Consider the following 26,841-nt stretch of genomic DNA (forward strand, 5'->3'; position numbering starts at 1 on the left):
AAACCCCTTAGGGCCCCCCTACCCTGCTCATCGCCTCACCAAGCACACAGAGCCCTATTGCAATGTGCTGCTCCAGCATCTCAACACATTGATGCAACATAGTAACCGTCTCCCCGAACGTCTCCCTATTGTTTCAAGGCTCCGGGGGACGGGACTGACCCTGATGAGGCAAAGAAGCAACAAAAACAAAACAAAACCCGACAGCTGAACAATAACAAAAGGAGAGGTCCTACCCGGACTCGAACCGGGGTCGCCGGAATGACCTAGAGTCAGAATCCGAAGTGATAACCGCTACACTATAGAACCTTGGGTTTTGGTTGGCTGCTGCAGCTCGAATTTACCCCTGATGGAGACTTGATAAGAATCTCCACTTACACTCGCTCCATCATTGCTGGGAGCACACTATCCCTTCGTTTCGTTACCTTGGAACACCTAAAGTCCCCTCGTCGGATTCACCTCAATTCTTGTCCCGTTGCGACGGATCCTGGTAGGTTAGCGCATCTCCGCGGGCTGTGGCAAGGAATCAGTCAAAGAAACGGGAATCTGGGCCCGAGGGGCCAATAAGGGGTAGTATGACATTCCAAAGACGTCATCACGTAGCATCTCTTCACCCAACTCGTTTACTTTGGTCGTATTCTTGACACCTACATAATTGCCTTGGCGATGCTTGTTTTCTGAAGAGGGGCATTAAATAGAAGCTGAGCAGGAGATTGCGTATGCTGCTTCACCATGGCTCAGCACATTCCATGGGAAGTCACCGTAACGGACCACCCTGGGTCCTCAGAGCAGGATATTAAAGACGAGCCGGACTGGGCTAAACTCCATTCTCATGCTATCGGCTTCAAAAACCATGATGGACGCCGTCCAGGTTTTGCACACTCCCACCACCAAGAGGAGATCGAGATCTCACGGCAGATGAGGGAAGATTTGACGCATAGAGTGTCCACGGGAAAGTTGGTCAACTTTCGTGATCTGATCGAGAGCCAGGAGGATTTTCATCTACGGTACCCGGACAACCGATCCCTGGGCTGGCGCTACGTCCTGGAGACGACAGAGGACTGGGTCAAGAACCAGCAGGAGTGGCCGGTAAATGCCGAGAAGAGAAAAAAGCAGGAAAAGGAGAGAATGGAGAAAGGAGAGGGGGAGGATACATCAGTAAAGGATGGCAAGAGTGATGAGCAAGGAAAGCCGCGAGAGGAGCCACAAGACTCGGAGGGGAAAGAGGGAGAACCCAATCTCAACCCTCAAGAACGGTCTTTTCTCGCAGCCATTGAACACGATGCACGCACCAGGGCCTCCTTAAAAGTCAACGACGGCAAGCAAAAGAGCCCCCAAACCCACAACCGCTCTTCCATCACCATCGACGAACAAGACCAGTTCACCCCGGACAACTGGCTCCCCCGCTGCCCCGACCTCATCCGACTCACCGGCAAACACCCCATGAACGCCGAGCCCACTATCACGCGCCTCCACGAAGGCGGCCTGATCACTCCCAACGAGCTGCACTACATCCGCAACCACGGCTCGGTCCCGCGCCTCCTCTGGGAATTCCACCGCCTCGACATCACGCACAACCACAAAACCCTCTCCCTCACCATGGACCAGCTCAAAAGCCGCTACGCCGCCTCCACCATCAACATCCCCATCGTCATGGCCTGCACCGGCAACCGGCGCAAAGAGCTCAACCTGCTCCGCAAAACCAAAGGCGCCAACAACGCCGCCGGCTGCGTCGGCTGCGCCTACTGGAAGGGCCCCACCCTCCGCTCGGTGCTGCTCTCCGCCGGCGTGCCCGACCCCACCACCACCACCACCCCGGACAGCACCACCACCAACACACGCACCTGGGTGCACTTCGCCGGCGCCGACACCCCCAGCGGCGGAACCTACGAGACCTGCCTCCCGCTCGCGCACGCCATGGACGCCGGGCGGGACGTGCTGCTGGCCACGCACATGAACGACCTCCCGCTGCCGCCGGACCACGGCTACCCCGTGCGGCTGATGGTGCCGGGGTATGTGGGGGGGCGGTGCGTGAAGTGGTTACGGCGGATCTGGACGAGTGAGCGGGAGAATGACAGTTATTATCATGTGTGGGATAATCGGGTGGTGCCGGAGGGGGTGAGGGGGAAGGAGGGGCCGTTGGCGGAGGCGTGGTTTCGCCATCCGAGTACGGTGTGTAATGAGATGGTGTTGTCGTCGATGGTTTGTCGGCCGGGGCAGGGGGAGAGGGTGCGGTTGGGGGAGGTGGGGGGGGGGGAGGTGTATAGGGTGAAGGGGTTTGCGTATGCGGGGGCGGGATTGGAGGTTCAGATGGTGGAGGTGTCGATTGATGGGGGGGAGAGTTGGTTGTTTGCGGAGAGGCAGTTTCCGCAGTATCCTATCAGGCATGGGAATAGGTTCTGGGCGTGGGTGTTTTGGGAGGTGGAGGTGGCGTTGGCGGATTTGGTGAGGGCGCCCAGTGTCATGGTAAGGTGCTCTGATGCGGGCAAGAACATGCAGCCGAGGGATTTCAAGTGGAATGTATTGGGCATGATGAACAACTCGTGGTATACCGTCAAGACGGAAACGGTGCAGGACGAGAAGGATGGGGGTCCGGCTGTGGTGTTTCGGCATCCAACCGAGGCCGCTGCTGGGGAGGGGGATGGATGCAGCCATCTGAGGAGTTGAGGACTGCCCAAGCGAAGCATGACGCGGCCACGCCACAGAAGCAGTTCACTCGCGAGGAAATTGAGAATCACGATAAGGAAGGTGATTGTTGGATTGTGGTGGACAACAAGGTGTACGACGCGACGAGAGTGCTTGCCTGGCATCCGGGCGGCGAGGCGGCTATTATGTCTCACGCAGGCAAGTGCCACCACGACACTACTGAAGATTTCTCCAGCATTCATGATGATTATGGTTACAAGAAGTTGCAAGGTAGGCAACCTTCCCGTGGTTGACGCCATCCATTAACAACGGTGGCAGAATGCATCCTGGGTGCAGTGACGGAAAAGACGGCCAACTACATCACGCAGACGGCCGAGAAAGCTGCGAAAAAGCGGGCAGCGGATGCTCAAAAACAAGGCGAGGAAGGAGCGCAGCTAGCCCTGCAGAAGCACCGCTGGGTGCCCGTCAAGCTGGTGGACCGGCGTGAGATCAGCAACGATACCCGGACTTACACGTTCGAGTTACCCCCAGGCAAGCCCGAACTCGGTCTAGGGACATGTCAGCACATCCAAGTGGGTTTCCACTTGAAAGACAAGATGCTCGTCCGGCCGTACACTCCGACGCGGCCCGTCATGCCCTCCCCGTCGGCGAGTCCAGCGCGGGAGGCCGCTCCCGTCAGCAACATCCCGGACAAGGAGAAGGGGAAAGGAAACGAACAAAATAAACCGCCCACCCCTCCCGAATCACCCACCACCGCCTTCCACACCCAACCCCAACCACAACCCCAACCCCAACCTCAACCCGCATCCTCCTCATCCACCCCACCCCCCGACAACCACCATCCCTCCCCCTCCACCTTCGACCTAACCATCAAAACCTACTTCCCCACCCCCTCCCAACCCGGCGGCGCCCTCTCCAACCTGCTCGACTGCATGCCTCTCGGCGAGGAAGTCGAGATCCGGGGCCCGACCGGCGACATCGTGTACCTGGGTAACTCGGAGTTCCTGGTCACGGGGGCGTTCGCGCCGCAGCCGCGCCGGCTGCGCTTTCCGCGCGTGTCGCTGGTCTTGGGCGGGTCGGGCATCACGCCGGGGTACGCGTTGATGGCGGCTGTGGCGCAGGGGATGGGAGGTGGGGGTGGTGGTGATGGTGAGGGGAGGGATGGGACAGAGGTGAGGGCGGTGGATGCGAATAAGAGTGAGGGGGATATTTTGCTGAAGGGGGAGTTGGATCGGTTTGGGAGGGAGAGTGAGGGCCGGGTGATGGTGACGCATGTGTTGAGTGATGCCGGGGAGGGGTGGGAGGGGGAGAGGGGGTTGGTGGATGCTGACTTGTTGAAGAAGGTGCTGTTTCCGCCGGGGGAGGGGAGCGCCGTCTTCTTGTGTGGGCCGCCTGGCTTGGTGCGCATGGTTGCGCTGCCGGCGTTGAAAGGTACGTCATGATCTTGTGTTTGGTGCAAATATTAATGATGAGTGCTAGTAACTGGTGGCAGAATGGGGATATGTGGAGGATGAGAACTTGTTTGGATTTTAGTCATTCAGGGGAAATGTTGAGTCTTGCCTGCTCTTTGATGGTCTCAAATTGTTGTCGGTATGCCTTGCCGTTTTAGGAACAAAACAATGGACTTCCTTGGGAGAACTGCGATGAGTAAACTGCTCTTCTGCCCTTGTTAACGGTTGTGTATGACCTTTAAAAATTCAAGTGCCCAATTACGATCGTCACCCACCGGTCATAACGTGCCTCGGTTCCAAGACCATGCCGTACGGGGTTGTGCTACATTGCGCAACGAATGTGCGCAAATCCGTCGGCCAACGGAGGAAACGGCTTCTTTGAAGAATTGGCTGGATGGCAACCGTCAAGTACTCTAAATTAGAACGTCATGCACTTCCACCCTTTGATGGGCAACTGTTAGCCCCTTAGAGAGAAGTCCCATTCCTGGGATGGTCTTTCCCCAGGCGATATCCAGGATTTTCTTGGCTGAGACGGAAGGTTCGTGGCCGATTGGACAACAGTGCCTGCGTAGTGGGAAATAGACACCTCCCAGATCAAGAAAGCGCGTGGGTGAAGTGACAGGAAGGCAGAGGCAACGGCGGCTGGCTGCTTCAAAGCATAAGAGAGTTTTCTGCAGCCTTTCCTCCTCTTCCACCTCCGTCAACTTTTTTCTCGCATCTTCAGCCCAAGTCCACAATACTGCCTCATTTTGGTTCATTGCTTCAGCTTTGCCACCCATTAACGTTGATACTCATTGCTAAATTAGCCTACACTCACCAACATGCGTTCCTTTATCGCTCTTCCGGTCCTCACCGGCCTTCTCGCCTTGACTACCGCGGCGGAACTCCCTCTCACTCCTGTCGCCACGGCCCCCGCCGTCAGACCAACACCCGGCACTTTCACTCCCAGCCAGGTTCCCCCCGGTGCTCCCATCGGGCAACGCCCGGCCTTCCCCGCCACCAACACGGCGACATCTCAGCAGCAAAAGCCATCAGTCTTCGTGCTCACCAAGGTTCCCGCCGGCCCAACAAGCACTGGCACACCAACCAACCCCGACAAGTGCTCGCAGGTCGCCGCCCGCATCACACCACAACTCACACCCACGCCCACGTACGCGCCGTCCCTCAAGGCCATGGCCGACAAGATGGGCGGCGTGGACCGCGACACGTGCGGGGAGATGGACTTCAAGGCCCGCTTCAAAACATCGGGGTCGGACGATCTGAACCGCTTCCAGCAGACCCGCCACACGACATTCATCCTGCCGATCTGGGCCAAGGTGTCTGAGCTCTACAACGCCTGTGGCGACCAGGCGGGCAAGATGCCGCAGGTTGCGCAAGAGCCGTGCTACCGCTGGGCACTCGACCTCACCAAGGCCTCGAACTCGTCCGGTGCCAAGGGCGTGCCGCCCTCGGGGCAACAGGGCGGCAACATCAAGACGGCCGCCGACCTGGAGGCTGGCGCCGCTCAGAGCAGCATTTCGAACACTGCTGTTGTTGGAGCTATGGGGGTCTTGACCCTTTTGTGGGCTGTGGTGCTTGCTTGAGGGTGCTTCGGGAAGATGACGAGTTTGGGGGTTGGTCTTCTCTGAAGACGATGAATATTCTTTAATGGTTGATGGTGTTGGGCATGATGTTTTTCGTCGATTGGACTTGGGAGTTTAGAGACAGGGCTTCTATCGTTGCATGATAGACAGAAATGCCTAATGCAGTCATTTTGCCTGAATTTGGTGCATCCGTTTTTGCTTGACTGTGACCTTCGGAACAACACAGAAGATGGTTGAGAAAAACGCAGTCGCGCGAGCGTGGTCAAAAAAATAGCAAAGCTCACCGACCAGCCCCCCTCTCAATTCGGTAGTTAGGCGCGATCGTAGTCAGCAGGCCTGGGGAGAGGGAGGGTGGTCCGGTTACGAAATCCTTAATTAGGGATTTGCTCCGAAACCCCGGGGACTCGAACCTACAACCTTTGGTCATGGAGGAGGCGAACTACTACCCGGGGTTTTGAGGACTACCGCCAGTAACCACTGGGCCACCTGTCAGGTGGCTGGTGGTCCTCGTTGGAAATCAGGCTCGCGGACCTAATACAAATAGCGCGAGAAGGTACTTGAGTACCTTATCCTAAATCTGTACAGTGCTAAATCAACAAATAGAATCTATATTGGATCTCACAACAACTTCTGCGCTCATGAACAGCCTCGTTAACCAAGTGTCACCGCCGTATCATCCCAACACCGCTCACCAAGCCTCCCACTTCTGCCCCCCCACCGCCACCAGCCGATTAAACAACTCATCCCTCAACGGCACGGCCGTAATCTTATACTCCTCCCCCGCCCCCGTCCGAATCACCAGCCCATCCTTCACCTCCCGCTCCATCGACCACCCCACCACCAGCTTCGCCTTCCACCCATACCCCCCAATCTTGCGAATCTCAACCACATCTGCCACCGGCACGCTCCACACCGCCTTCACACTCTCACCACCTCCCCTCTTCCCCTTGTGCCCCTGCCCCCCCCCCCGCCCAAACGCCACCACCGGCACCGTCGCCCCGCCCGTCGACAGGTACACCGTGCCCTTGTGCCCGTTGCACCGCGCCTCGAACTCGGCGGGGCCGGCCGGATCTATCGCGGTGGTGGTGGTGGTGGTGGTGGTGTTGCCGCTGCGCGGGATCACGCCCAGCCGGTTCTTGGCGGGCGCGCTGCCGGCTTTGGCGCGCACGGTGTCGGTGCCGATGGCGGTTTTGACGACGCCTCGCGTGGTGCCTTTGAAGAGGGAGAGGATTTTGTTGGTGGTGGTGGTGTGTTGGTGGGTGGTGTTGGGGGTGGGGGTGGGGGTGGTGGTTGTTGTTGGAGGGGAGGGGGTGATGGCGGCGTTGAGCTCGGAGGGTGTTGCGTTGAGAGGGGGGGGGCCGTCTGAGGTGTCGAGGTCTTGGGATGTGAGCTCGGCGGGTTGGTCGGGCGGTGGTGAGGTGGTGCGCGGGGGTGGAGGGAGCGGGGCGTGGTTGGCTTCGCCGTGGCGGAGGAGGGTGAGCGTGAGCTGGGCGTTGGTGGGCGCGCCTTTTAGGATTGTGCTGTTGAGGGAGGGTGGTTGTTAGTGATTTAGTGGAGATGCGGCGGGGGATATCGGGAGATGAAACTTACTTCCGCGGTTCCAGCAGCTTTTGCCAGTTGGGGATGGTCCGGTTCAGCCAGTCAAAGCCCCGGGAGAGGATTGGGTCGCCGAAGAAAAGCGCGCCGATTAGAAACGAGAGAGACTTCACTAGGCGGTAGGGAGTGACAACAAAGGAGAAACCAGCTAGAAGGGGCAGAAGGATAGTGATGAGGCGGAGACGGTAGATTTCGGAGGGGAATAGCGGGATAGGAGAGAGAGCGCTGCCAACGGTCAGTACTGTCTGTGCTCATAGTTGGCAAGACTTACTTGGCAAGACGCTCCCAGGTGTCCGCGATGGTGCCAAGGGTGTGCATGATGGGCCGCATTTTGGTCCATATGACCGTCTCTATAGGAACCTTTGTTTTGTCGTGCTTCGACCCTGTCTTCCGACCACTTGCCTTGTCCTTGGCGTCGACGGTGATAGCTGCGAGGGATGTAGGATCCGGAGCTGCGTCCACGGCCACGAAATCATCGGAGTCCGGATCTCCTTGGGGATGTTTACCCGCAGCGCTACTCAGGGCAACCGAAGCAATGCCAGTGACAAAGTTGCTGGCTTCCTGCTCCACAGCCTCGCCTTTGTGGTTCTCTGGGGCACCCGTAGCGCTGTCATGGCTGCCGAGGACGCCCGCCATTGGCTTCTGTACACCGCCAGTCTTGCTATCGACTAGGGCAACCGGGGCTGGCGGAAATAATGTCTCGCGCGCGCGAGGAGATCCAATGAGTGCCAGCAAAACCGCGGACAGAAGGGGAGTTAGGATGTCCAAGGACCACGCAATGAAATATGCCGTGGCGAAGTAGGCAGTGCGTTTCCTCTCTCGCCAGGACCGAAGCCGTGCAACATGCTTCCAAGCGGCGAGGAGGCCGACACCAACCGTCATGTAAAGCCGCTCGATGTTGGCGCGCATTTTGTCTGGTGAAAATTCTTCATCATCAGCAATATTGAGGTCCAGGCCTCCAGGAGGCGGGTAAGGAGTGGCCTTGACATCGTAGATTTGCTGGTTTTGTTAACTGAAGCTCTGGTACTCTCGGAGGGGCACGTACTTTGTTGAATCGCCGAATCAGCAGCCAAAGTTCTTCATTATCCATGCCGGCGATTAGGGGGGCGGCAATGTTCTGCTTCGGCTCGTTCCACCCCAAGTCTTGAACATCCTTTTCCGGATGATGTTGTTTTTGGTTCCCATTATCGCGTGTTTCCGTGGCCAGAGCATGTGAGAATGTTGGTCCATCCCCCGGCACTGTGGTGGAATCTTGGCCCCCAACATCGAGGTCAGCGGGATCCGTGGCCGGGACTGGGAGTAGGTCCTTCACGGTAGCCCCTAGGCCCTTATCTGTGGTTAAGGGGTTCTCAAATTGCATATTGAGTGTTGAGGAAAAGCGGGTTAATGTTCGTCGGAACCATGGGCCTACAACAACGGAGTCGGGACGAACTGTTGTTCTCATCGAGTTCGGATGGGGAGATGTTGCGTGGAGCACCAATTAATGAAGAAAGGGGCGATGACATCAATGGCGCCAATCAAGATCGCCCTGTTCCAACTTTCAAGATGCGACGCGCAGCTCCGGACTTGGTAATTTTTCCAGTGCCCTGTGGCCAAAAACAGTGGAATTGCAAAGGGCAATAGGACCGAGTGAAAGGAACGATAAAGCTATAAAAAATAAGAAGAAATGAGCTTAGATGGACCGAATGACTTCGTTTCGCTTCTATAATCGAAAATCAGGCTACGTAGGGGGGCCGCATCTTCAGATGCAGTACCCGGCTCGGCGTAGCTAAAGTAACATCGCCATTAGATGGGTCTTTCAACGCGCCGCCCACCGACTTCTTCGTGTTCACCTATCACCCATGGGAGCAGTAGTTGAAAAGCCCCTATCCCGGTGATTCCCGAATGGCCACCGGAGTAGGACCCACTCTTCCGGCCGAGGACCGGCCCGCAGGCTCCACTCAGGCGGCCCCACAACCGGACATGGTGACGCCATGGGTTATGACGACATTGGGTCTGGATGTGATCTGTAACCTGTACAAGATATCCGACATCATCAACAAAGCCGATGATATTCAAGCCGGGGCAAATAACTCAGAACTTCTTCTCCCTTCACCTCAGCATCCAATCCACCATGACCAACCGCGTATTCCAACTGTCCGGAAGCTGCAACAACTACCCCTGGGGCAAGCAGGGGCAGCAGTCACTGGCGGCGCAACTCTGCAAAAAGACAGTCAAGGACCTTGAAATCAAGGACGATGAATTTTATTCCGAGATGTGGTTTGGGGACTACCCCGACTTCCCTGCCCGGGTCTTGAAGACGGGTGAGCTCCTCAAGGACGTCCTCGATAAGGATAAGGAGAGACTGCTCGGTAAGAAGGTGATTGATGGACTCGGTGGTCAACTGCCCTTTCTTCCCAAGATCCTTTCTATCGCCAAGGCTCTTCCCCTACAAATCCACCCCAACATGGAACTGGCCGCCAAACTACACGCCGAAGACCCCGAGAACTTTACCGACCCAAACCACAAGCCTGAAATCGCCGTTGCGCTCTCCAAATTCGAGGTCTTCGCAGGGTTCAAACCACTGTCCGAAATTGAGCCCCTGTTCAAGCTCCCCGCCCTCTGCTCTTTCGTCCCGCCCAACATCACGCAATGGACCGACCAGACCCTGCGAGACGTAACGCGCAACATCCTCAAAGCCGACGACGCCACCATCAAACAAGCCCAACAACGGCTCCTCTCCACCCCCAAACCCAACCTCAACAACGCAGCCTACATCCCCGACCTCCTCCCGCGCCTCCAAACCCAATACAGCGCGCAAGACCCCGGCTCGCTCGTCGCGCTCACCTGCATGAACTTCCTGACCCTCCAACCCAGCGAGGCGCTGTACATCCCCGCCGACGGCATCCATGCGTACCTCAGCGGGGATATCGTCGAGTGCATGGCGCGCAGCAACAACGTGCTCAACGCCGGGTTCTGCCCGCGCGCCGAGCGCAACAGCATCGACCTGTTTGCGGACACGCTCACGTTCAAAGCGCACGCGAAGGGGGATGTGGTGTTGCCGAGTGAGCGGGCGGGGAGGAGTAGGATGGGCAGGACGAGGGTGTATCGGCCGCCGATGAGCGAGTTTGATATGTTGAGGGTGGGGTTGAGGGAGGGGGAGGAGGATGAGATTGAGGGGGGGGAGGGGCCGGGGGTGATGATTGTTACGAGGGGGGGTGGGTGGATGGAGGCGGATGGGGGGAGGTTTGAGTTGGGGGAGGGGGCGATTTACTTTGTGGCACCGGGGGTGAAGGTGCGGTGGGAGACGGAGGAGGGGATGGAGGTATATATGGCTGTCGTTTGAGAAGCCAGGCACTGGACTATGTTGTATTGTTGTCGGAGGCCCACCCTCTAGATGCTGACGATAAAGCTGTGGGTAATTCCGCGAGGCGTTCTTGGCTCGTCACCTCGCAGCGTCACAGCTGCCATGGCAGTGTAACAGCTTGGATGAATCAGGTCGGGTTACGAAATATATGGTAGCTTGGCGATGGTTCCATGAAACCACGGGTTAATCAAGGCGGTTAAATCATAGCAACCATAACAACAGAGTTGATAATGCAAGCTGTCAGTTTCGAAACCTCTCAGACTTACACTGAACGTCTCCTAACCCAAATCATCACCAACCACCAACCACAAACCAACATCACCATGCGACCCCGAACAACCCTTCTCCCCCTCGCCCTCCTCCTCCATCCTACCATTTCCACCACCCCCCCACCCCCCATATGCGCCCCCTTCACCCCCCCAACCCCCGCCCAAACCTACACCACCACCTGCCTCAACCCCCTCACCCCCCACCCCTCCGCCTGGCACCCTTGGACACACCAACCCTTCTGCATCCCCGCCACCGCCTCCCCCTGGTGCGTCTTCACGCTCGCCGCCTCCCCCTCCCCCCACGGCCTCAGCATCATCAGCACCCCCTCCGACGTGCTCAACCCCCTAAAGCACGCCCTCGACGTGCCCTTCTTCGCGCCCTCGAAGCTGCTGCTGCCGCGGCCGTACGCCGTGCGGGATGTGCCCGGGAAGGGGAAGGGTGTGGTGGCGACGAGGAGGATTGGGAAGGGGAGGGTGGTGCTGGTGGATTGGGTGAGTGTGTTGGCGGCGGTGGAGTATCCGGCGGATGTGGCGAGGGAGGAGGTGCAGGTGTTGTTGAGGGTGGCGGGGGAGAGGTTGGGGGGGGAGGGGGTGGTGGAGGGGTTGGCGAGGCAGGGGGGTGGGAGGGTGAGTGGTGGGGGTGAGGGTGTGGATGGGGATGGCGGGGGGATGAGTGAGATGGAGGATGTGATGTTGACGAATAGCTTTGCGGTGACGGTGGGGGGGAAGGAGTTTATGGGGTTGTTTGCGGACTTGGCGGTGAGTTTTGCTTGTGAGTTGGTGTTGATGAGAAGAAACTTGAAGCTCACGGAGACAGAGATTTAATCATGCTTGCAAGCCCAAGTATGTGCTAGGAACGGAGTGAGGCATGGGCTGGTAGCTGACCTTGTAATAGTGCGTTCATCAACTTCTCGGAAAAGACGTTGGCCATGACCGTATGGTCAGCCCGTGATATCGAAGTCGGAGAGGAAATCACAATCACGTGTAAGAGATTCCTAGTATCCGCAACTATTCCGTTAACCTGGTCAATAACCCTGTTTAGACTCCGCTGCGGGCCTGACATCAGAAGAGAGACAAGAGACGTTAGAGAACGTGTGGGGTTTCAAGTGGTAGGCTCATAGTTCACCTCTCCTCTTTCATGTGATGCTGAAGACGACGCCAAGTCACTGACATGACCCTAGCCAATGCTCCCTCTGCACCGCTGAACCAGCCGATCTCGTCGTCTCGGATGACCGTCGTAGGGAGGTCCGCTCTCTCCAAGCTAAAGTTATTGAACTTGCTCAACAGGGTTATTTCCACGAGGCAGTCGAGGCCAGTGAACGGCTGTTTACTCTCGTGGAACTAGAAGGCTTGACGGAGCAGATGGGCGGCATGTATGAGGTTCCAGCCCGTCTTTATTACCACATTGGAAATCTCGAAAAGGCCCTGGAATACACTCTGAAGACGAGGCGTGAGATCGATGCTTACGGAGTCCTCGACGAAAGCGGCGAGGAGAAGGTCAAGATGTTGAAAGGTGTCATTGAACGGCTTGAGCAAGAGATCAATGACAAGAGAAAGGAGCGCGAAGAGTAAAAAGCAGCATCATGATGGTCTCAACGTAGACGGTTACAATCCATGGGACGATATTTCCTCGTTTACTTGGAACATTGTTACCTACTTTTCCTGTCTGGTTTCGGCATAATAATACCTCCATGGTAAACGATAATTTAGCATGATGCCATGTTGTGATACTATTACCGAACACATTTCCTCTAGAGCCCTATGCTACTACCGGCTCACAGTAACCGAGATCAACAGCTTCCTTGGGCTACGAATCACCAGACGCTGGCCTCGTTCCGCCACAAAATCACCACAACGCAATATCTCGACAAGTTTGTCCGGATCTAGTGCTCGCTAGGCCATGAGAAGAGAGGCATGGTGCTCGACATGTCGATCGGAAAATACGCTAAAGCTCGTCTCCAAAGCCGTTGAAGGTCGCCGGCATGCATATTTCCACCAGTGAGGAAGAAGCACCCCGTCACCGGTGCCGGCTTGGCAGGGCAACCCCCCCGGACGGGTAAATCGCAACACAGCATCAACATCTTATTTGGGGACAATGCTTCTCGGACAGGGTTCCCCGCTGGAGTTCATTTTTCCATTGCACCGGGTAGCGAAGTTGGGGAAAAGATGGGGCTGGGGACATTGCTGTCTGTGTGGGCTGGCCTGGGCCTGAATATCACCTCACCTCCCTCCTATATTAAGCTGTATAGCATTCCCGGTTGTCATGATTAGCATCCGCTCTTAGCATCCCACACCGTCCGTCCCGAATACCCGGATATTCACGATGCGGTTCAACTTCATCACAGTCCTCTCAACATTGGCCCCCTTGGCGGCGGCATCCCCTCTGGGCAGCCTCGGTCTTGCATCCTGGGGTGTCGAAGGCTTCGCCAAAGACAACCCGATCGGCACCACCACCGGCGGCAAGGGAGGCGCCACTGTAGTTGTCGACAATGCGGCAGACTTGGCGGCGGCCGTTGCCGGGGACAAACCCAAGATAGTGCGCGTCAAGGGCGAGATCAAACTCCCGGCCCGCGCTAAGATTGGCCCCAACACGTCGGTCATTGGTGTTGGAGGATCAGCTCACATCACCGGCAGCGGTCTTGATGTGGTGGACTCGACCAACGTCATCATCCAGAACCTCAAGATCAGCTTCATCGAGGACAACGACTGCATCACCATCCGGAACTCGACCAGGGTCTGGGTGGACCACAACGAGTTCCAGTCTGACATCTCCAAGGGCCCTGACTTCTTTGTGAGTACTCCGTGTTAATCAGACTAAAAATAGGATACTAACTCTCCCTAGGATGGCCAAGTCGACATCATTCGCGCCTCGGACTGGATCACGGTATCCTGGAACTACTTCCACGACCACTGGAAGTCGTCGCTCGTCGGAAACGACGACACCTTCCGGGACATCGACTTTGGCCATCTGCACGTCTCGTACCACCACAACTACTGGCGCAACATGGGCACCCGCGGTCCTGCCGGGCGTTTCGGCCACCAGCACATCTATAACAACCTCTACGTTGACTTCAACTACCAGGCGATTCACTCTCGCTCCGACAACCAGGTCCTTGTAGAGGGCAACGTGTTCAGGGGCAAGACCCGCGAGGCGCTCAGCACCTATGGTCTCGTGATTCCGGATGACTCGCCGAACACCTGCACGTGCGGTGACGAGGAGCTGGATGGCTTTGCCAACTTGGGAGCCAGTAAGTGCCCAGCGTTATGCTTTTGTTGGGGATTCTGTGGCTAACATGTTTGGTAGAAAACGATTGGGGTAAGGCCACGGTCAACATCACGCAGGTTGGCGACTTCAAGAAGGCGCCCTATAAGTTCAAGTTGACCCCGCTGCCCTTGGTCGAGCCCATCATCAAGCTCGGGGCTGGAGTTGGCAGGGTCTTCTGAGGTGGTGGTCCATAGTTCGGGCAGTTATTAACGTGGCGGTGTTGGCGGGGTGGGAATAATACCATAATTCGCAGGAGCTTGCTTGACTAGAGATCTTCTGAGTCACTGCTACACCTTGACATGTCTTGCGATATCCCATGTCGATCCACACGCGGAATCAATAGGGGTGGTTTTCTGCATCAACTTCTCGCCACTATTTAGCTGCTCCCAGACACCGCAGGCCCTAAAGTATTTGGTAAGATGCAAGGCATCGCTCGCAGTAGTAGCATGAAGGCCAAGGACCAACTAAAGGTGCAAGGTAAAGGCCTTGTGCAGCCCCCAAGGTCCCTCCTGAGTCCTCGCTCCTCCATCGCCAAGCACCACCACCCTCTCAATAACGACATCCGTGTCGTAGCCAAACGTGCCGCTTGCCTCAACCGCCTTCCCATTCCAAGTCATCGTGATTACCGACTTCTGGTCCCCAACATCCAGGCTCTCCCCATCGTCGAGATACAACTCGCCTCGGGCCGTTCCATCCGCCCCCGGCGCAACCGTGATGACGAAGTTCTGCCTCCGCAGCTCCGCTGTGGTATTCGCCGAGTTGACCCTCATCGGCACAATACTGCCGCCCCTGATATGCACGGGGATGTCCGTCCACGCAACCCCCTCGACCGTCTTCGTCTCCCCCGCACTCACCACCTTCTCCCCCGTCCAAAAGTCATACCACACATCCTTCGGCAGATAATACCTCACCGTCTGCGAATCATCATCCACCACAGGACTCACCAACAGCGCCTCCCCCAAAAACCACTGCGTCTGCACCCCCCACGTAGCCTCATCCCCCGGATACCCAAACCACAACGGACTGACCACCGCCCTCCCCTCCTCACTCGCCCTCCACATCGCCGTATACAAATAATCCAACAACCGATACCTCACCCCGACCGCCTTCCTCGCCGCCTCCCCCACCAACGGCCACCGGTAAAACTCCTGATCCGGCGCGGACACATCAGCATGATTGCGATAAAACGGCTGGAACGCGGCCATCAGCGCCCAGCGCGCGCACATCCTCTCCTCGGCGTCCCCATTAAACCCGCACACGTCGGACCCCACCATCGGCATGGCCTGCACGGCGGCCGCGCCCAGCAGCTGGCGGATGGCGGTGCGGTAGTGGTCCCATGTGGAGGCGTTGTCGCCGAACCAGTGCGCTGCGTGCGCGGCGACGCCGGCGAAGGTGGAGCGCGTGAGCACGAAGGGGCGTTTGCTGGGGTTGCGGGTGAGCAGGGCGCGCCGGGTGGCGGCGGACATCATGCTGCCGTAGAGGTTGTGCGTGTCGTATTGGTGGGAGCCGTCGGCGTTGGTGACGTTGGTGTACAGCGTGAAGGCGGAGAGCGGGCCGCGGTGGGAGGCGATGGGGTAGGTGGGGGTGAGGAGGTCGCGGTCGGGGAGGCCGAGTTTGTGGCCTGTAACTGCTGGGGGAGGGGTTTGGCGGCGGTGGTGGGGTGGTAAGGGAGGGGGTTGGTGCGGGTTCTTGCCGATGGCGGTGGTGATGGTGGAGGAGGCGGAGGTGAAACAGTTCATGTCGCCGCACATGTTGGAGGCTTCGTTCATGTCTACCCAGAGGCCGTCCACGTCGATACCGGTGGAGGGGTTGTAGAAGGAGAGGATCTCCGAGGTCCACCACTCTTGCGTGCCAGGGGCGAACCAGTCCGGCCAGACTACTTCGCCGGGCCATTGCATGCCACGGTAGAACGAGCCATCAGTGGCGCGCAGGAACGCGCCCTTTTCTGAACCGCGTGTGTAGGGGCCGTAGCTGTCAAGCCGTCGGATGCCCGGGTCGAGGATCTGGATGTAATGCTGGTTGTTTTGATGCAGGTTGTCAACCAGCGCGCGGACTTTATCCAAGGGGTAACGCGAGGGGTCGGTACTGAAGTCCCGTTTCTCTTGCATGTAGTCAATATCCCCCCACACTACCTCGAGAGGGATGCCGGCGGCTGAGTAGTTGGCGACAACCTCAGCCACGTGGTCAATGGTGGACCAGCCGTACTTGCACTGATGAAAGCCAAAGGTCCAGTACGGCATCATGGCGGGCAAGCCAACGATTTCGGCATACTGCTTGCTTACTTCAGCCGGCTGGGGCCCAGCCACAAAGTAAAAGTCCAGGACGCCCCCAATGGCGTTGTACTCCAAATACTGTTGCCCTGACTCGGTCTTGTCGATGATGATGTCCATCCCGTTGGAGTTGAGGAGGAACACACCATGCGTGCCTGACTCGCCCCGGTGGTCAAAGTACACCGGATGGCTGCCGTATAAATTCGCATGGTTGGGGATGAAGGGAGACTCGGCGTTCCAGAATGTGCGTCTATACCCGGTGGTGGGCAGCCGAAAGTCATCTGAGTGTTCACCCAGGCCATAAAGGTTGGGATTATGCGGGAGGCTGGTTCGGACCCGCACGTATTGCGACTCAAAGTTCAATGGTGAATCAGATGTATCGAATAAGACTTCTCCAGTAGAGGTTCTTGTGATATTGAAGGTGAACGGGTCCTGGGTGAAGCTGAACTTGAGGGCAGCTTCATTTGCAGTTGCGTTTTGGTTCTTGGGCCGAGGCAGAACGTGTTCCTGGACCTGATACACCTCCTTTTGGGCATCCTCTATCAGGACGTGCAGCCGAGCTTCTATCAAATAAAGAGGTTAGCCACATTTAGCATGTTGAACTGGTTCTCCTTACCAGTCTGGTACTCAACGAGTAACCGCAGGTTTTGAATGTCTTTGCTGTGCAAGCTGCAGTTGTCGATGAGAATGAGGTCAGCAGTCATGTAGGACACATCCTCATGAATATTGGTCGCCCGGTATCCAGAGCATTGTGCCGCCGGGCGCGGAATCTGCGCCAATATTGTGGTTGCAGAAAGCAACAGAAGAATGATGAATAATGCCATGGTAAATCGTATGGGCGTTTGGGACTGTTTTGCATGGCATGGGGAAGGAAAGCACCACGAATGGATTTGGAAAGTGCATTATTTATTAAGGCAGGAACAGAAACAAAACGAGAGCATTACCTTGGACTTTTTGTCTGAACGGGCCGATTCAGTGACCCCTAGTGGTACGGCTTTGGGAATTCACAGCCGTGTCACGTCGGGCCACTGCAACTCCAACTCCAGGTTTGTGAGCGAAGGTGCTCGGTTGCAAGCCCATCACCGAGGTAAAGGTGGCGGTGACCGGAAAGCTCAAGGGTAGTAACCTGATGGCAACGTTAGCACCAAGAAAGTGACATAGTCCTTGGCCATACTGTACCACGGCATCCCAGGGACATGGCCCTCAAAGCCCGCATGTGTCCAGGAGAAGTAACATGAGCACGCCTGGCCAATCAATTCCTTCCAACCCTGCGCTGGTTCAAAGTACACTCAAACGGCCACCGTGGATCGTCGCCCTTGTTACCAAGTCCTCCCCCCAATCATGTGGGCTTACGCTGGAGTGGCCGATGCAAACATTGATTCCCCTCACTTAACGTGGTTGTTTTGACTGCAACCTGCCTTTTCGAGAGCAGTTACCGGGGATGGCAACGGAAAGATCGGACTAACAACGCCGGCGTAAATCCGAGCAAGCAGTCCATGAACCGCTCAAGTTGGCGAAGAGGGGTTTTTGTCTGGTAACAACATGATGCCGTGTGCCACTACAGCCGCCCGCGTGGTTTCTCCGAGACACAAAGAAAACTTGGGCATCGCTGTATTGACAACGTGGGCTTCTCTGCTGCGGCTTGCCGTGGACGGGCTGCAGTGTCTGCATAATGCCACAGAATAATGGGTAAGAACTGGTGACACAACCTCAATATTTCCTACCGATCGCGCTGGCTCGGCGGCAATAAAAGTGAGCCACACCGTGGACCAGAGGTCTTCTTTGGTATGGCTTCCCCCGTTGCATCCAGTTTCAGTGTTGGATATGGTTCAGAAATCAATACCTAGGCGAACCAAAGGCTAGGGGGGGGGGGGGGGGGGGGGCGAGGGCGGTCGGCAGCGAGGAAGAAGACAAAAAGAAATCGGACTTGGGGAATCAGTCATTCCGTACTTGATCAACGTGACGCTATCGATATACTAGCATATCGCTGGGCAAAGACGGGGAGCCATTCCAAACAAACTACCACTTCTCCGTGTATACCCGTCCGTTATGCCACCACACAAACTCCCCTTCCTCAACCCCTCCCGTCCCCCCTGCCCCTCTATAGTCCAAACTTCCTCCGCAGCTGGCCCCTTCTAATACCTAACGCTCCGTGGGCGGCCCTGCCAGCAACTCTCGAGCGCTGCGGCCTCGGCCTCCCCGCCAGCAACACATCCTTCTGACACACCTCGCCGGTCGCACGAAACAGCGGCGACCCGTAGCTCACCAACAAGACCTTGACCACCACACCGGGCGCCCTAGCCTCCAGTTGCGCAAATAGCCCTTTCAAAGACTCGGGCAGCGTGAACCTGTCGCTGCTGCTGCCGTGGTTCTCGTTGCTCTGTGTGATGCCCGCGGCAGCCTCCCGCCCAAGCAGCTCGACATCGACCACGATGAAAACATGTCTGCTTCCCATATTTGCCAGACTACCCGCCAGCAAGTGAATCCACTCGCGCTCGCCGCGGGCCGTCTGAAAGCGGGCGCAGCTGAGCGCCAGAGTGCGCTCGGTGGTGGTAGACGGCGGGCCACCGAGGCGCAGGGCCTGCGCGGTGAGGTACTTGAGTAGTTCGACACTGGATATGGATGCTCCCGAGTGGGGGGCCACTGCCGCTGTGTCGGACGTTTTGAGCGCCCAGAGTGTAGTGGCATTGGCTTGTCGGATCGCGTCGATGGCGTCGATTAGTGTGACGAACCTGTCCAGGATCCTATCCTGTTAGGGTTCAGCTTCGTTGAAGGTAATCTCTCGAGGATGCTTAGGTTCGGTGCAGCCAAAGGGTGCACAACAATAGACTTGTCTCAACAGTAGGCTTGTGAGCTTGTAGCGAACTGTAGTTGTGATTGCTAACTGGAGAACTCCCAGAGCTCTCCAGAACGAGTGACTATATACCTATCTAAGTCTTGTGTGCTCAGTGTGCTCAGCTCTCCTTAGATTTCGGAGACACTGAGCACTCTGATTACTTCCGTTCTTCCTGCGTTCTGATTGGCCGCATGATTCCTATGCTCAGTTTGCTCGGTCTCCCGTTGTTCCCCGTTTCCCTGATCACACTGAGCACTCCCCGGCCTCCCTTGATTGGTCCTTGAAGCGACTGGCTCGGGGCGTCCCGCGCCCCGAGGCTCCACCTGTTGGCATATTCGTGACAATTAGGCAGGCTCGCATGGTAGAGCGCCCGGCAAAAGTGCCCTGCACCATGATAAGGTTGGAGGAACTACTTTCAGACCAGGTTTGAAAGCGTGGATGGAGCCAGAAGGCATCGTGGGTTGCTTTGCGGTGGAGGGCGGCGCGGCTTCGGAGGAAGGTGGCTTGCTGGAGGACCTTGTCTGGGTCGCCGAGGGGGAGGTTGGTGAGGGAGTTGAGTATAGAGGAGAACTGGAGGTCGGTGAGGGTCGTATTGGTGTTGTACATGGCGCTTGCGTTGATCTGTTGGTGACCTGCGGCGGCGGTTAGTTGCTGCTTAAGCTGAGGCTACCGTACCGAGTGGTGTAGGTGTTAGGTAATAGGGGACTGGATTTACTAATCATCATCTGCTTCATCTCAAGGAGAAGCACATGAATATCGCGCTGCTCTGCCTGTGATGCCGCAACCGCGAGTCTCTGAAAATGCACCGTGGCGGCGGTCATGTCCTGCAGGATGTCATCGTATCGGAGCTCCTTTGGGCGCGTGACCGAGTGCAGCGCTCGCTTCCAGCTACTCTCCATCAACCATTCTTGGGCGCGGAGAAAGAAACGGATCATGTGGGCGTATATCTCGGCGAGGGCGAGCTTCATCTGCTCGGTCGGGTACAGAACGGCAGTTATTTCGACACTGGCCAGCGCGTCGGCGATTTGAGTTAGACTCTTGACCACACACGATGCCAGGGCTTCGTGGTTAACCACGGCCTTTTGGCGGATCTCGTTAGCGATCAGCCTAGCTTGGCGCAAGGACCGCGATGCGCGCGCGAGTGGGAATATGACCGACCAGAAAAAGGAACTTCATTGCCCCCCAAGCGAGTGCCACGTACTCGGGGTGGTGCTGGACGAGCACGTCGAGGATGGCGCTGTAGTGGGTGATCCTTGTGGACAGCTTCACGAGCCATTTTCGGACCCTGCTACGGCCATGGCTGGCGGCATACTTTAATTGCGCATCCGCGACAAGGCTCTGCAGCTCAAGGATGCTGCTGGCTTGGTGGACTCCATGTCCGTTTTGTTTTCTTGTGTCCCAGCTTAGGACAGCACCGAACTTGGCTGTGGCTATCTTAAAGGCCTCTCGCGCGGGATCCAGCGTTCTAAACACGACAAGTCAGGTATCTGATTTCTTACTGTGGTGATTATGGCCTGGTTTGAGTAGACGTAGTGACGTACGGATCGGCATCACCCGCCTTGTACCATTCCGGCCTGGAAGCAGGTGGGGACGACGGCATTGTTTAAGGGCCGGCCGCTGTTACAAATGACGACGTCACTGCCGTAGTTCACACGAAGTTCCGGCTTCTAGTCTTGTGTGGTCTGGGTGAGCTTCTGAAGTTCGCGCCGGCTGCGCCGCTCAGCTGCTTCTGCGGAGTGCCTAAATATACCTACCTACCTAGGCGGGTACAGTACATGTACATACGTACCTCATTTGCCAGAGCCACACCACCCCCGCCTGCGCTTGGCAACGTGGCAGCAGGCTCGCCTCTTGAACCAAACTCAATTTACTCATCGTTACAGCCGAGCTAGGCGCAACCCCAGGCTTCATTTTCCTAAGAATTCTCTCTCCATTGACCAATGTCTGGGGGCCGGTTGGTAGTCAGATATACTCCCAATATTCAATCGAGAAGGCGTCCACCACCGGCCCAAATCCCGCCGCCGGCCCCAACCCCGCCTCCACGGCGGGAGGTTCCTCCCATCGCCGCTCCCGACGAGACACAAGACGCTACCCCCGACGGCGGACAAGACAAAGCCACCGCATTCTTGCAGCACATCACCATCTCCAGAGACCAGACCCAAGAGCGCCAACAGCTTGACGAGGCTCTCGCCCTGCGAGCCTTGCTGTCCCCAGCGCAGAGTTCGGACCCCCACGGACAGCCACCCCAGGAGTATCAACATCTGTTTGACAATCCGGAGTTTGGCACTCGAATTTCTCTTGACACGGAGCGTATTCGCCTTGCTGGATTAAGGCCAAGCAACGACCAAAACGACCACCACCACCACAGCAGGGATAGCGCATTAGGTACGGAAGACGCCAGCAGCGACGACGCCGACGTGGGCGACGAGGATACCCGAATTGTCAAGACTAGTGCATATTTCAAATATACTAACTTATTACAACACGCCGCGTCGTATATCTCTCGAACCATGGACCCGCCAGCGGTCCCGTCGCGGTCCCCAGGCCTACCCCCTATTCAGGGGCCGCCGAAGAGGGCGCCTCATGGGCAGGGTGATTTTAACTATTCACCCACCGCTGCCACGTCGAACTATGGCATGATAACGCCAATCCGCCAGGAAACCGGAATTCCATTTTCTGCCGGAGCTCCAGTTGCCACCGGGAGCCGCTCGACCCAATACCTGGCCATGAACCACAAATTCCCCGCCTTGGATGAGTCCGAGTCTCAGACCGACCAAGATTCCGATGACTCTTTGAGCCCGCCTGGGCACTCTCCCTCGCCCGGAGCCCACCAGGACTCGATAAACCCGGGCCTACAGTGGACCGACCCGCCGCGGTCCTCGTTTCGCCAGTCCGCACCACGACTTCTAGCTTCTGTGGCAGCCAAACACGGCCACCCAGAGAAACGTATAGTTGTCGCTGGAGGTGGCGATGGTGACTCTGATGATGATGATGGTGTCTATGTCAATACCCGGTCGCCAGAAGCCTCGAGCCCTCTTGAACCGGAAGGCCAGGCAGCCCTCAGGGAGCGAATCAGGGAGCTGCACTTGGAGCTGGAAGCATTGAACGGCCAGCTGGCCACCAATCCGCATACGGCTGCTCGCGGGCTACCATATGCAGGAATTGGAAATCATCCACAGAGACCTGGTCAGCGGTGGCGCAAGATCTATCGTATCAAAGGCGCTTGTTATCTTGGAAAACCGGCCTGGGACCATGGAGACCGAGGCCTTCGCCTTCGAGCATCGATGCCTATCGCCAACCTCGACAGATTTCTGGAGAACCAGGATTTCTCTTCATTGTCTACAACGACTACGGCTTCGTTCAACCCTCTGAGTATAAGCTCGAAGAGCGAGAATGGGAGGTGCTCCCGCTGCCGGAGCCTTCGGCCCAGAGCATCTCCTTTGCAAGTAGGGCCATGGTGCAAGCCCTGGTGAGTCTATCAAAGCTCTATTCGGGCTTCAACACTGCTTTCCCCAACTTCGACTTCAAGAAGGAGATTTCTACCCCTTATCTCAGTCTATTCTACATGTATCCAGAATGGGCATCGAAATCCCGAGAACTCGGCAGACGCGACCGGGTTTGCATTGAGGCATTGTTTACATACCTGGAAAGGACACTGGGACCTTTGTACCGGGATGTGTCGGGACAACTGTCCTCGGGCCGCATCTCCTTGGTTGCCTTGCAATTCTTGGTGAAGCCGGGCGACATCGTCGTCCGGCCTAGGCCCTGCCCGACCGCTTTCATGTCAAACGGCTGGCTCGCTTACATGGGACCCATCCAGAGCCGAGACAATCATCCGGCTTTTCGAGCTGCTGCTGCCAGCCACAAGGATTCTTTCCGGGGGCCCCAATCGCGAGATCCAACCACCGTGGAGGAAAAGGGAACCCCTGGGTTCAAACAACCCAAGACATCGGACCGCACGTCCGAGGATACCCATCAAGTTTGGAGCGTTGCCGGGTGGAATTGGGAGATAAAACATGGGAAACTATCGAGGCATCGGGAAGTGCTTGAATTGCGAATCGACCACTCAACGACCGAGTTGTTTGACGTCACTTCGTTGGAGTGGTATCCCCTACGGTACGCGTCCGAAGAAATTAAGGGTTTACTCTTAAAACGTGGTCACACGTACTGGCATTGTCGGGAGCGGCGGTTCGTTGGATACTCGGACCAAGTCCACGAGCCAAATGAGCATGACAGTGTTGGTTTTGTCCCCCCCCCCCTCCCCTCCCCCCTCCCCCCCCCCCCCCCCCCCAAAAAAACAGACAAATTCCGTTCCTCTTACACGCTACTGTGGAAGGTCAATGAGCGATTCATGGTCGATTTCGCCACCTACCTGAAGCTCCATCCCGAGCCGGCCGACAGACGAAAAGCACGAACCCATGACGAAGAGCCCGACCTTGAAGCCGAAGTCATCAAAGAAATCATGGATCAGGAGGATCCCCCATCCACCGCCATCATTAACCTCTTTCCCTTAGTGATTGTTGGGTTTAATCTCAGGCTCAAAAGATGGGGTGCGTGTCCTCAGGATTCTCGCTTACGGGCAGCACTTGGGGATAACCCAGCTAATAACCGCGTTACTGTTGTATAGTCGACATCGAAGTTGACCGGATCCAGCAGGTCAGGTGGAATAAGGGGGCTTTTGAAAACCTTGTGGTGGACGCCGACACCAAGCATCTTATTGAGGCACTGATATCAAACCAGGTCAAGACCGAGATGTCGACGGATCTCATCAGCGGCAAAGGCAACGGCTTGATCATGTTACTTCACGGGTTCATGCTCGACCCAGCCAACGACCTACCTAATTACACCCCAGCCCTGGAACTAACCTTACTGCAAATAAACAGGGGCCCCGGTACCGGAAAAACATTCACAGCAGGTAACTCTGGCCACCTATCCAATCCCCCCCAAGCGGTGACGGTGATACTGATATTGTGATAGAGAGGTATTAACTTGTGCACGAAGCGAAGACCACACCCATTCCCTTCCCTCAAATCGGTAACTACCTACCTAACCTATTCTGTTCTAGTGTTGCCGAGTTGGCAGAGAAGCCCCTTTACAGGGTTACCTGCGGCGATATTGGGACAAAGCCCGAGCAAGTGGAGAAGGTGTGTTATACCCTGAACATGATGACACTATAAGAGGTGAAGCTTATCGGCCCCCCAAGTATCTGGAAACGGTCTTGTTGCTGGGAAAGATTTGGGGCTGTGGTAAGCCTTGTCATTGTCCTTGGACCATTTCCAGTTATCTACGTGATGAATCATGCCGCTCAACCACACTAGTCGTTCTGCTCGACGAGGCGGACGTGTTCCTCGAGGAGCGTAGCTTGACCGATCTCAAGAGAAACGCGCTCGTTTCAGGTGAATGAAGTCAAGCTGAATCACTTTCTATTCCCGTGCTAAGCTTTTCACAGTCTTTTTGCGTGTGTTGGAATACTATGATGGTGAGCACTACTTCTCACCCTCCCCATTCTCCTCAGAAGGAAGGAAGCTAACAAACGCACCCCTTTCCTAGGTATCCTTATCCTCACCTCCAACCGGGTAGGAACCTTCGACCAAGCCTTTAAATCGCGCATCCAGCTCGCACTCCACTACGAAAACCTCAAGAAGCCGCAGCGGCGCAAGATCTGGCGCAACTTCTTCACACGGCTACGCGACGTGGGCGAGACGGGGGTTGACTACGACGACCTGAACGATCACATCGACGATCTAGCTGAGGAGGACATGAACGGGCGCCAGATCCGCAACGCCATTACCACAGCGAGGCAGTTGGCTCAGTTTAGGGGCAAGCAATTGTCGTTTGCGCAGTTGAAGCACGTTATTGGTGTTGCGGGGAGGTTTGAGGGGTATTTAAAGGGGGTTCAAGGGGGGTATACGGATGATCAGCTGGCTAGAAACGACGGCGTGCGGTGACGAGTCTTGACCAGGTACCTTAGGTGGCGGTCAAGTCAAGCAGAGAGTGAGCAGCAAATTTTGGAGCGCTTGCACTCGTTAACCGTCACAACGACAAAGCGTATCCCGTTGATACATATATCTCTAGCGGCTTTCGAGGGTTTGTTATCTTTGGTTCTTTACTCGGTGGACCTTGTGATGCCTCTTAAATATCTATGGGAGCAAGTTGAGCTCGCCGTTGTTGGTCAACCCTTTCCTCGACAGAGCCGCAACCTTCTTACCCCCCTTCCCCGCCACCGTTCCCCTTTCTAGGTCTAATACAAACGGATGCCCTCCCAGACCACACCAAAAAGAATACGTACCTCGGTACCTAGGTACCTAAGTAGAACCACCTCGTTAGGTACTCAAACTTCAATGCCTATCAACGGCTCTAACCCCGACCACCGCCTTTACCCTCTTTCATCACGGTCTTGCGCCACCTCTCCCTTTGCTTCCGATTGTTTTCCGCGTGGCACGCAGGGCAGTCGTTGGGAATATTAACGTCAATTACCAGGCTGCGTTCGTCGAACGGGCATCTACCGTACACGTGGCGTCTCCAGATGTGGCACGAGTACTGGACGGGCCTGAGTCGGGGGTCAGCGTGACCGCAACGGTAGATGAGGCGCTCCCATGTGCACATGATGTCACTTGTACTTAGTTCGGCGTCTGTTGTGGGTTGGCGTACGGCGGACTGGGTGTGTTGACAAGGGCGCGGGCAAGGTATATGTGTATGCTGATGGTGTTTTTCGGAGCCTGCAGAGTGATGAGGTGTTTTTGGAAATGGATTGGGTCCCAGGGGGGTTGGGCAATCGGAAACTGAGTTGAGTTTGGTTCTACATCATCAACCCGTGTCAACGGGGTGTTTCTATTTTTTTCTGCCTTGTTGCTCTCCCTTCTTCGCTTCCAGGAGCTTCTAGAGTCTCGAGACACTTGGCTTCGAAACAGGGCCCCTGGAACCACATCAAACGAGAGCCAGGCCTCAAGCCCAAGAGGTTGCGACAGCTTGTTCTTGAGTTGGTCAGTTTCTGAAGACCTGAAAAAGGGTGCCCGAGACACAAGAGGCCTGCATGGCTTAGAAATTGGCTTCGGAGACATTGAGAGGGTGGGTAGGGATGAAAGGAGGATACTGGGCACGGCCCGGTCCCCTGGAGGTCCCCAGACCCCTAGCACTCAGACGAGGGACGGCCATTTGTGGGCCAGCGGTTATGGCCTGACTGGTGATGTTTCTTCGGCCATTACTGGAACACGGACCTCGTACTCCGGCCGAGGCTGCTCATTTGGCCCCCAATACGAGACATTTGGAGCTCATGTCCTCAGCACTGCAGGCTCAACGAAGTGCGGATTTGAAGCTGGGCCGATAACCTGGCCAAAACAGTAACAGAGTTTCCGTGATGGCTGTGATTGGGTGATGGTCATTATTTCAAGCAGTTATTGGGGCCGTTGGGGCTCCTACAACTACCATTCTATCCTGGGCCAGCTTTGTCGACCGAACCGAACTTCAAGATCGAGTCGCGACCCGGGCCGGTAGGGTTGGGCCGCGGGCCAGTAACATTATGGGATGGTAGCATCGGGGCCGTGGCGGGTACGGCACTTTAGTTTCGGATCATCCAATGTTC

The 26,841-nt window shown here is 56.5% G+C and overlaps 8 protein-coding genes and 1 non-coding gene across 9 annotated transcripts; 5 read left to right on the forward strand and 4 right to left on the reverse strand.

Moving 5' to 3' along the window:
• Positions 1-224: 224 nt before the first annotated feature.
• On the reverse strand, positions 225-306 carry F5144DRAFT_t167. The gene has a single exon. It is a non-coding gene; the product is annotated as a tRNA-Gln (tRNA).
• Positions 307-704: 398 nt separating this feature from the next.
• F5144DRAFT_623188 (uncharacterized protein) lies at positions 705-4,325 on the forward strand. The gene is made up of 4 exons (XM_066792132.1): positions 705-2,598; positions 2,649-2,913; positions 2,962-4,074; positions 4,136-4,325. The coding sequence occupies exons 1-4, from the start codon at positions 730-732 to the stop codon at positions 4,174-4,176; spliced, it is 3,288 nt and encodes a 1,095-aa protein (XP_066639885.1). The 5' UTR covers positions 705-729; the 3' UTR covers positions 4,177-4,325.
• Positions 4,326-4,656: 331 nt separating this feature from the next.
• F5144DRAFT_539068 (uncharacterized protein) lies at positions 4,657-5,677 on the forward strand (the record flags this gene model as incomplete). Its single annotated transcript, XM_066787112.1, has 2 exons — positions 4,657-5,011; positions 5,117-5,677. The coding sequence occupies exons 1-2, from the start codon at positions 4,916-4,918 to the stop codon at positions 5,675-5,677; spliced, it is 657 nt and encodes a 218-aa protein (XP_066639886.1). The 5' UTR covers positions 4,657-4,915.
• Positions 5,678-6,208: 531 nt separating this feature from the next.
• On the reverse strand, positions 6,209-8,633 carry F5144DRAFT_550738 (uncharacterized protein; the record flags this gene model as incomplete). Its single annotated transcript, XM_066787651.1, has 5 exons — positions 6,209-6,248; positions 6,370-7,197; positions 7,268-7,498; positions 7,545-8,272; positions 8,319-8,633. 5 exons carry the CDS (start codon positions 8,631-8,633, stop codon positions 6,209-6,211), a joined length of 2,142 nt encoding a protein of 713 aa, XP_066639887.1.
• A 753-nt stretch (positions 8,634-9,386) lies between these two features.
• F5144DRAFT_595382 (RmlC-like cupin domain-containing protein) lies at positions 9,387-12,460 on the forward strand (the record flags this gene model as incomplete). Its single annotated transcript, XM_066790683.1, has 5 exons — positions 9,387-10,394; positions 11,504-11,647; positions 11,784-11,823; positions 11,931-11,997; positions 12,070-12,460. 5 exons carry the CDS (start codon positions 9,387-9,389, stop codon positions 12,458-12,460), a joined length of 1,650 nt encoding a protein of 549 aa, XP_066639888.1.
• A 390-nt stretch (positions 12,461-12,850) lies between these two features.
• F5144DRAFT_623192 (pectin lyase fold/virulence factor) lies at positions 12,851-14,395 on the forward strand. The gene is made up of 3 exons (XM_066792133.1): positions 12,851-13,679; positions 13,731-14,136; positions 14,193-14,395. Exons 1-3 carry the CDS (start codon positions 13,212-13,214, stop codon positions 14,330-14,332), a joined length of 1,014 nt encoding a protein of 337 aa, XP_066639889.1. The 5' UTR covers positions 12,851-13,211; the 3' UTR covers positions 14,333-14,395.
• Positions 14,383-17,344, reverse strand: F5144DRAFT_632547 (glycosyl hydrolases family 31-domain-containing protein). The gene is made up of 2 exons (XM_066792502.1): positions 17,040-17,344; positions 14,383-16,986 (listed from the first exon to the last, which is right to left on the reverse strand). The coding sequence occupies exons 1-2, from the start codon at positions 17,245-17,247 to the stop codon at positions 14,618-14,620; spliced, it is 2,577 nt and encodes an 858-aa protein (XP_066639890.1). The 5' UTR covers positions 17,248-17,344; the 3' UTR covers positions 14,383-14,617.
• A 1,180-nt stretch (positions 17,345-18,524) lies between these two features.
• F5144DRAFT_595385 (uncharacterized protein) lies at positions 18,525-20,535 on the reverse strand (the record flags this gene model as incomplete). Its single annotated transcript, XM_066790684.1, has 4 exons — positions 18,525-19,172; positions 19,602-19,925; positions 20,009-20,338; positions 20,461-20,535. The coding sequence occupies 4 exons, from the start codon at positions 20,533-20,535 to the stop codon at positions 18,525-18,527; spliced, it is 1,377 nt and encodes a 458-aa protein (XP_066639891.1).
• Positions 20,536-21,199: 664 nt separating this feature from the next.
• On the forward strand, positions 21,200-25,207 carry F5144DRAFT_595386 (uncharacterized protein; the record flags this gene model as incomplete). The annotated part of the gene is made up of 7 exons (XM_066790685.1): positions 21,200-22,596; positions 22,692-23,042; positions 23,121-23,500; positions 23,887-24,067; positions 24,325-24,403; positions 24,463-24,505; positions 24,810-25,207. The coding sequence occupies 7 exons, from the start codon at positions 21,200-21,202 to the stop codon at positions 25,205-25,207; spliced, it is 2,829 nt and encodes a 942-aa protein (XP_066639892.1).
• Between the last annotated feature and the right edge of the window lie 1,634 nt (positions 25,208-26,841).

The sequence above is a fragment of the Chaetomium tenue genome (genome assembly GCF_020726465.1).
Source record: "Chaetomium tenue strain MPI-SDFR-AT-0079 chromosome Unknown F5144scaffold_6, whole genome shotgun sequence".
NCBI classification, from domain to species: Eukaryota; Fungi; Ascomycota; class Sordariomycetes; order Sordariales; family Chaetomiaceae; genus Chaetomium; species Chaetomium tenue.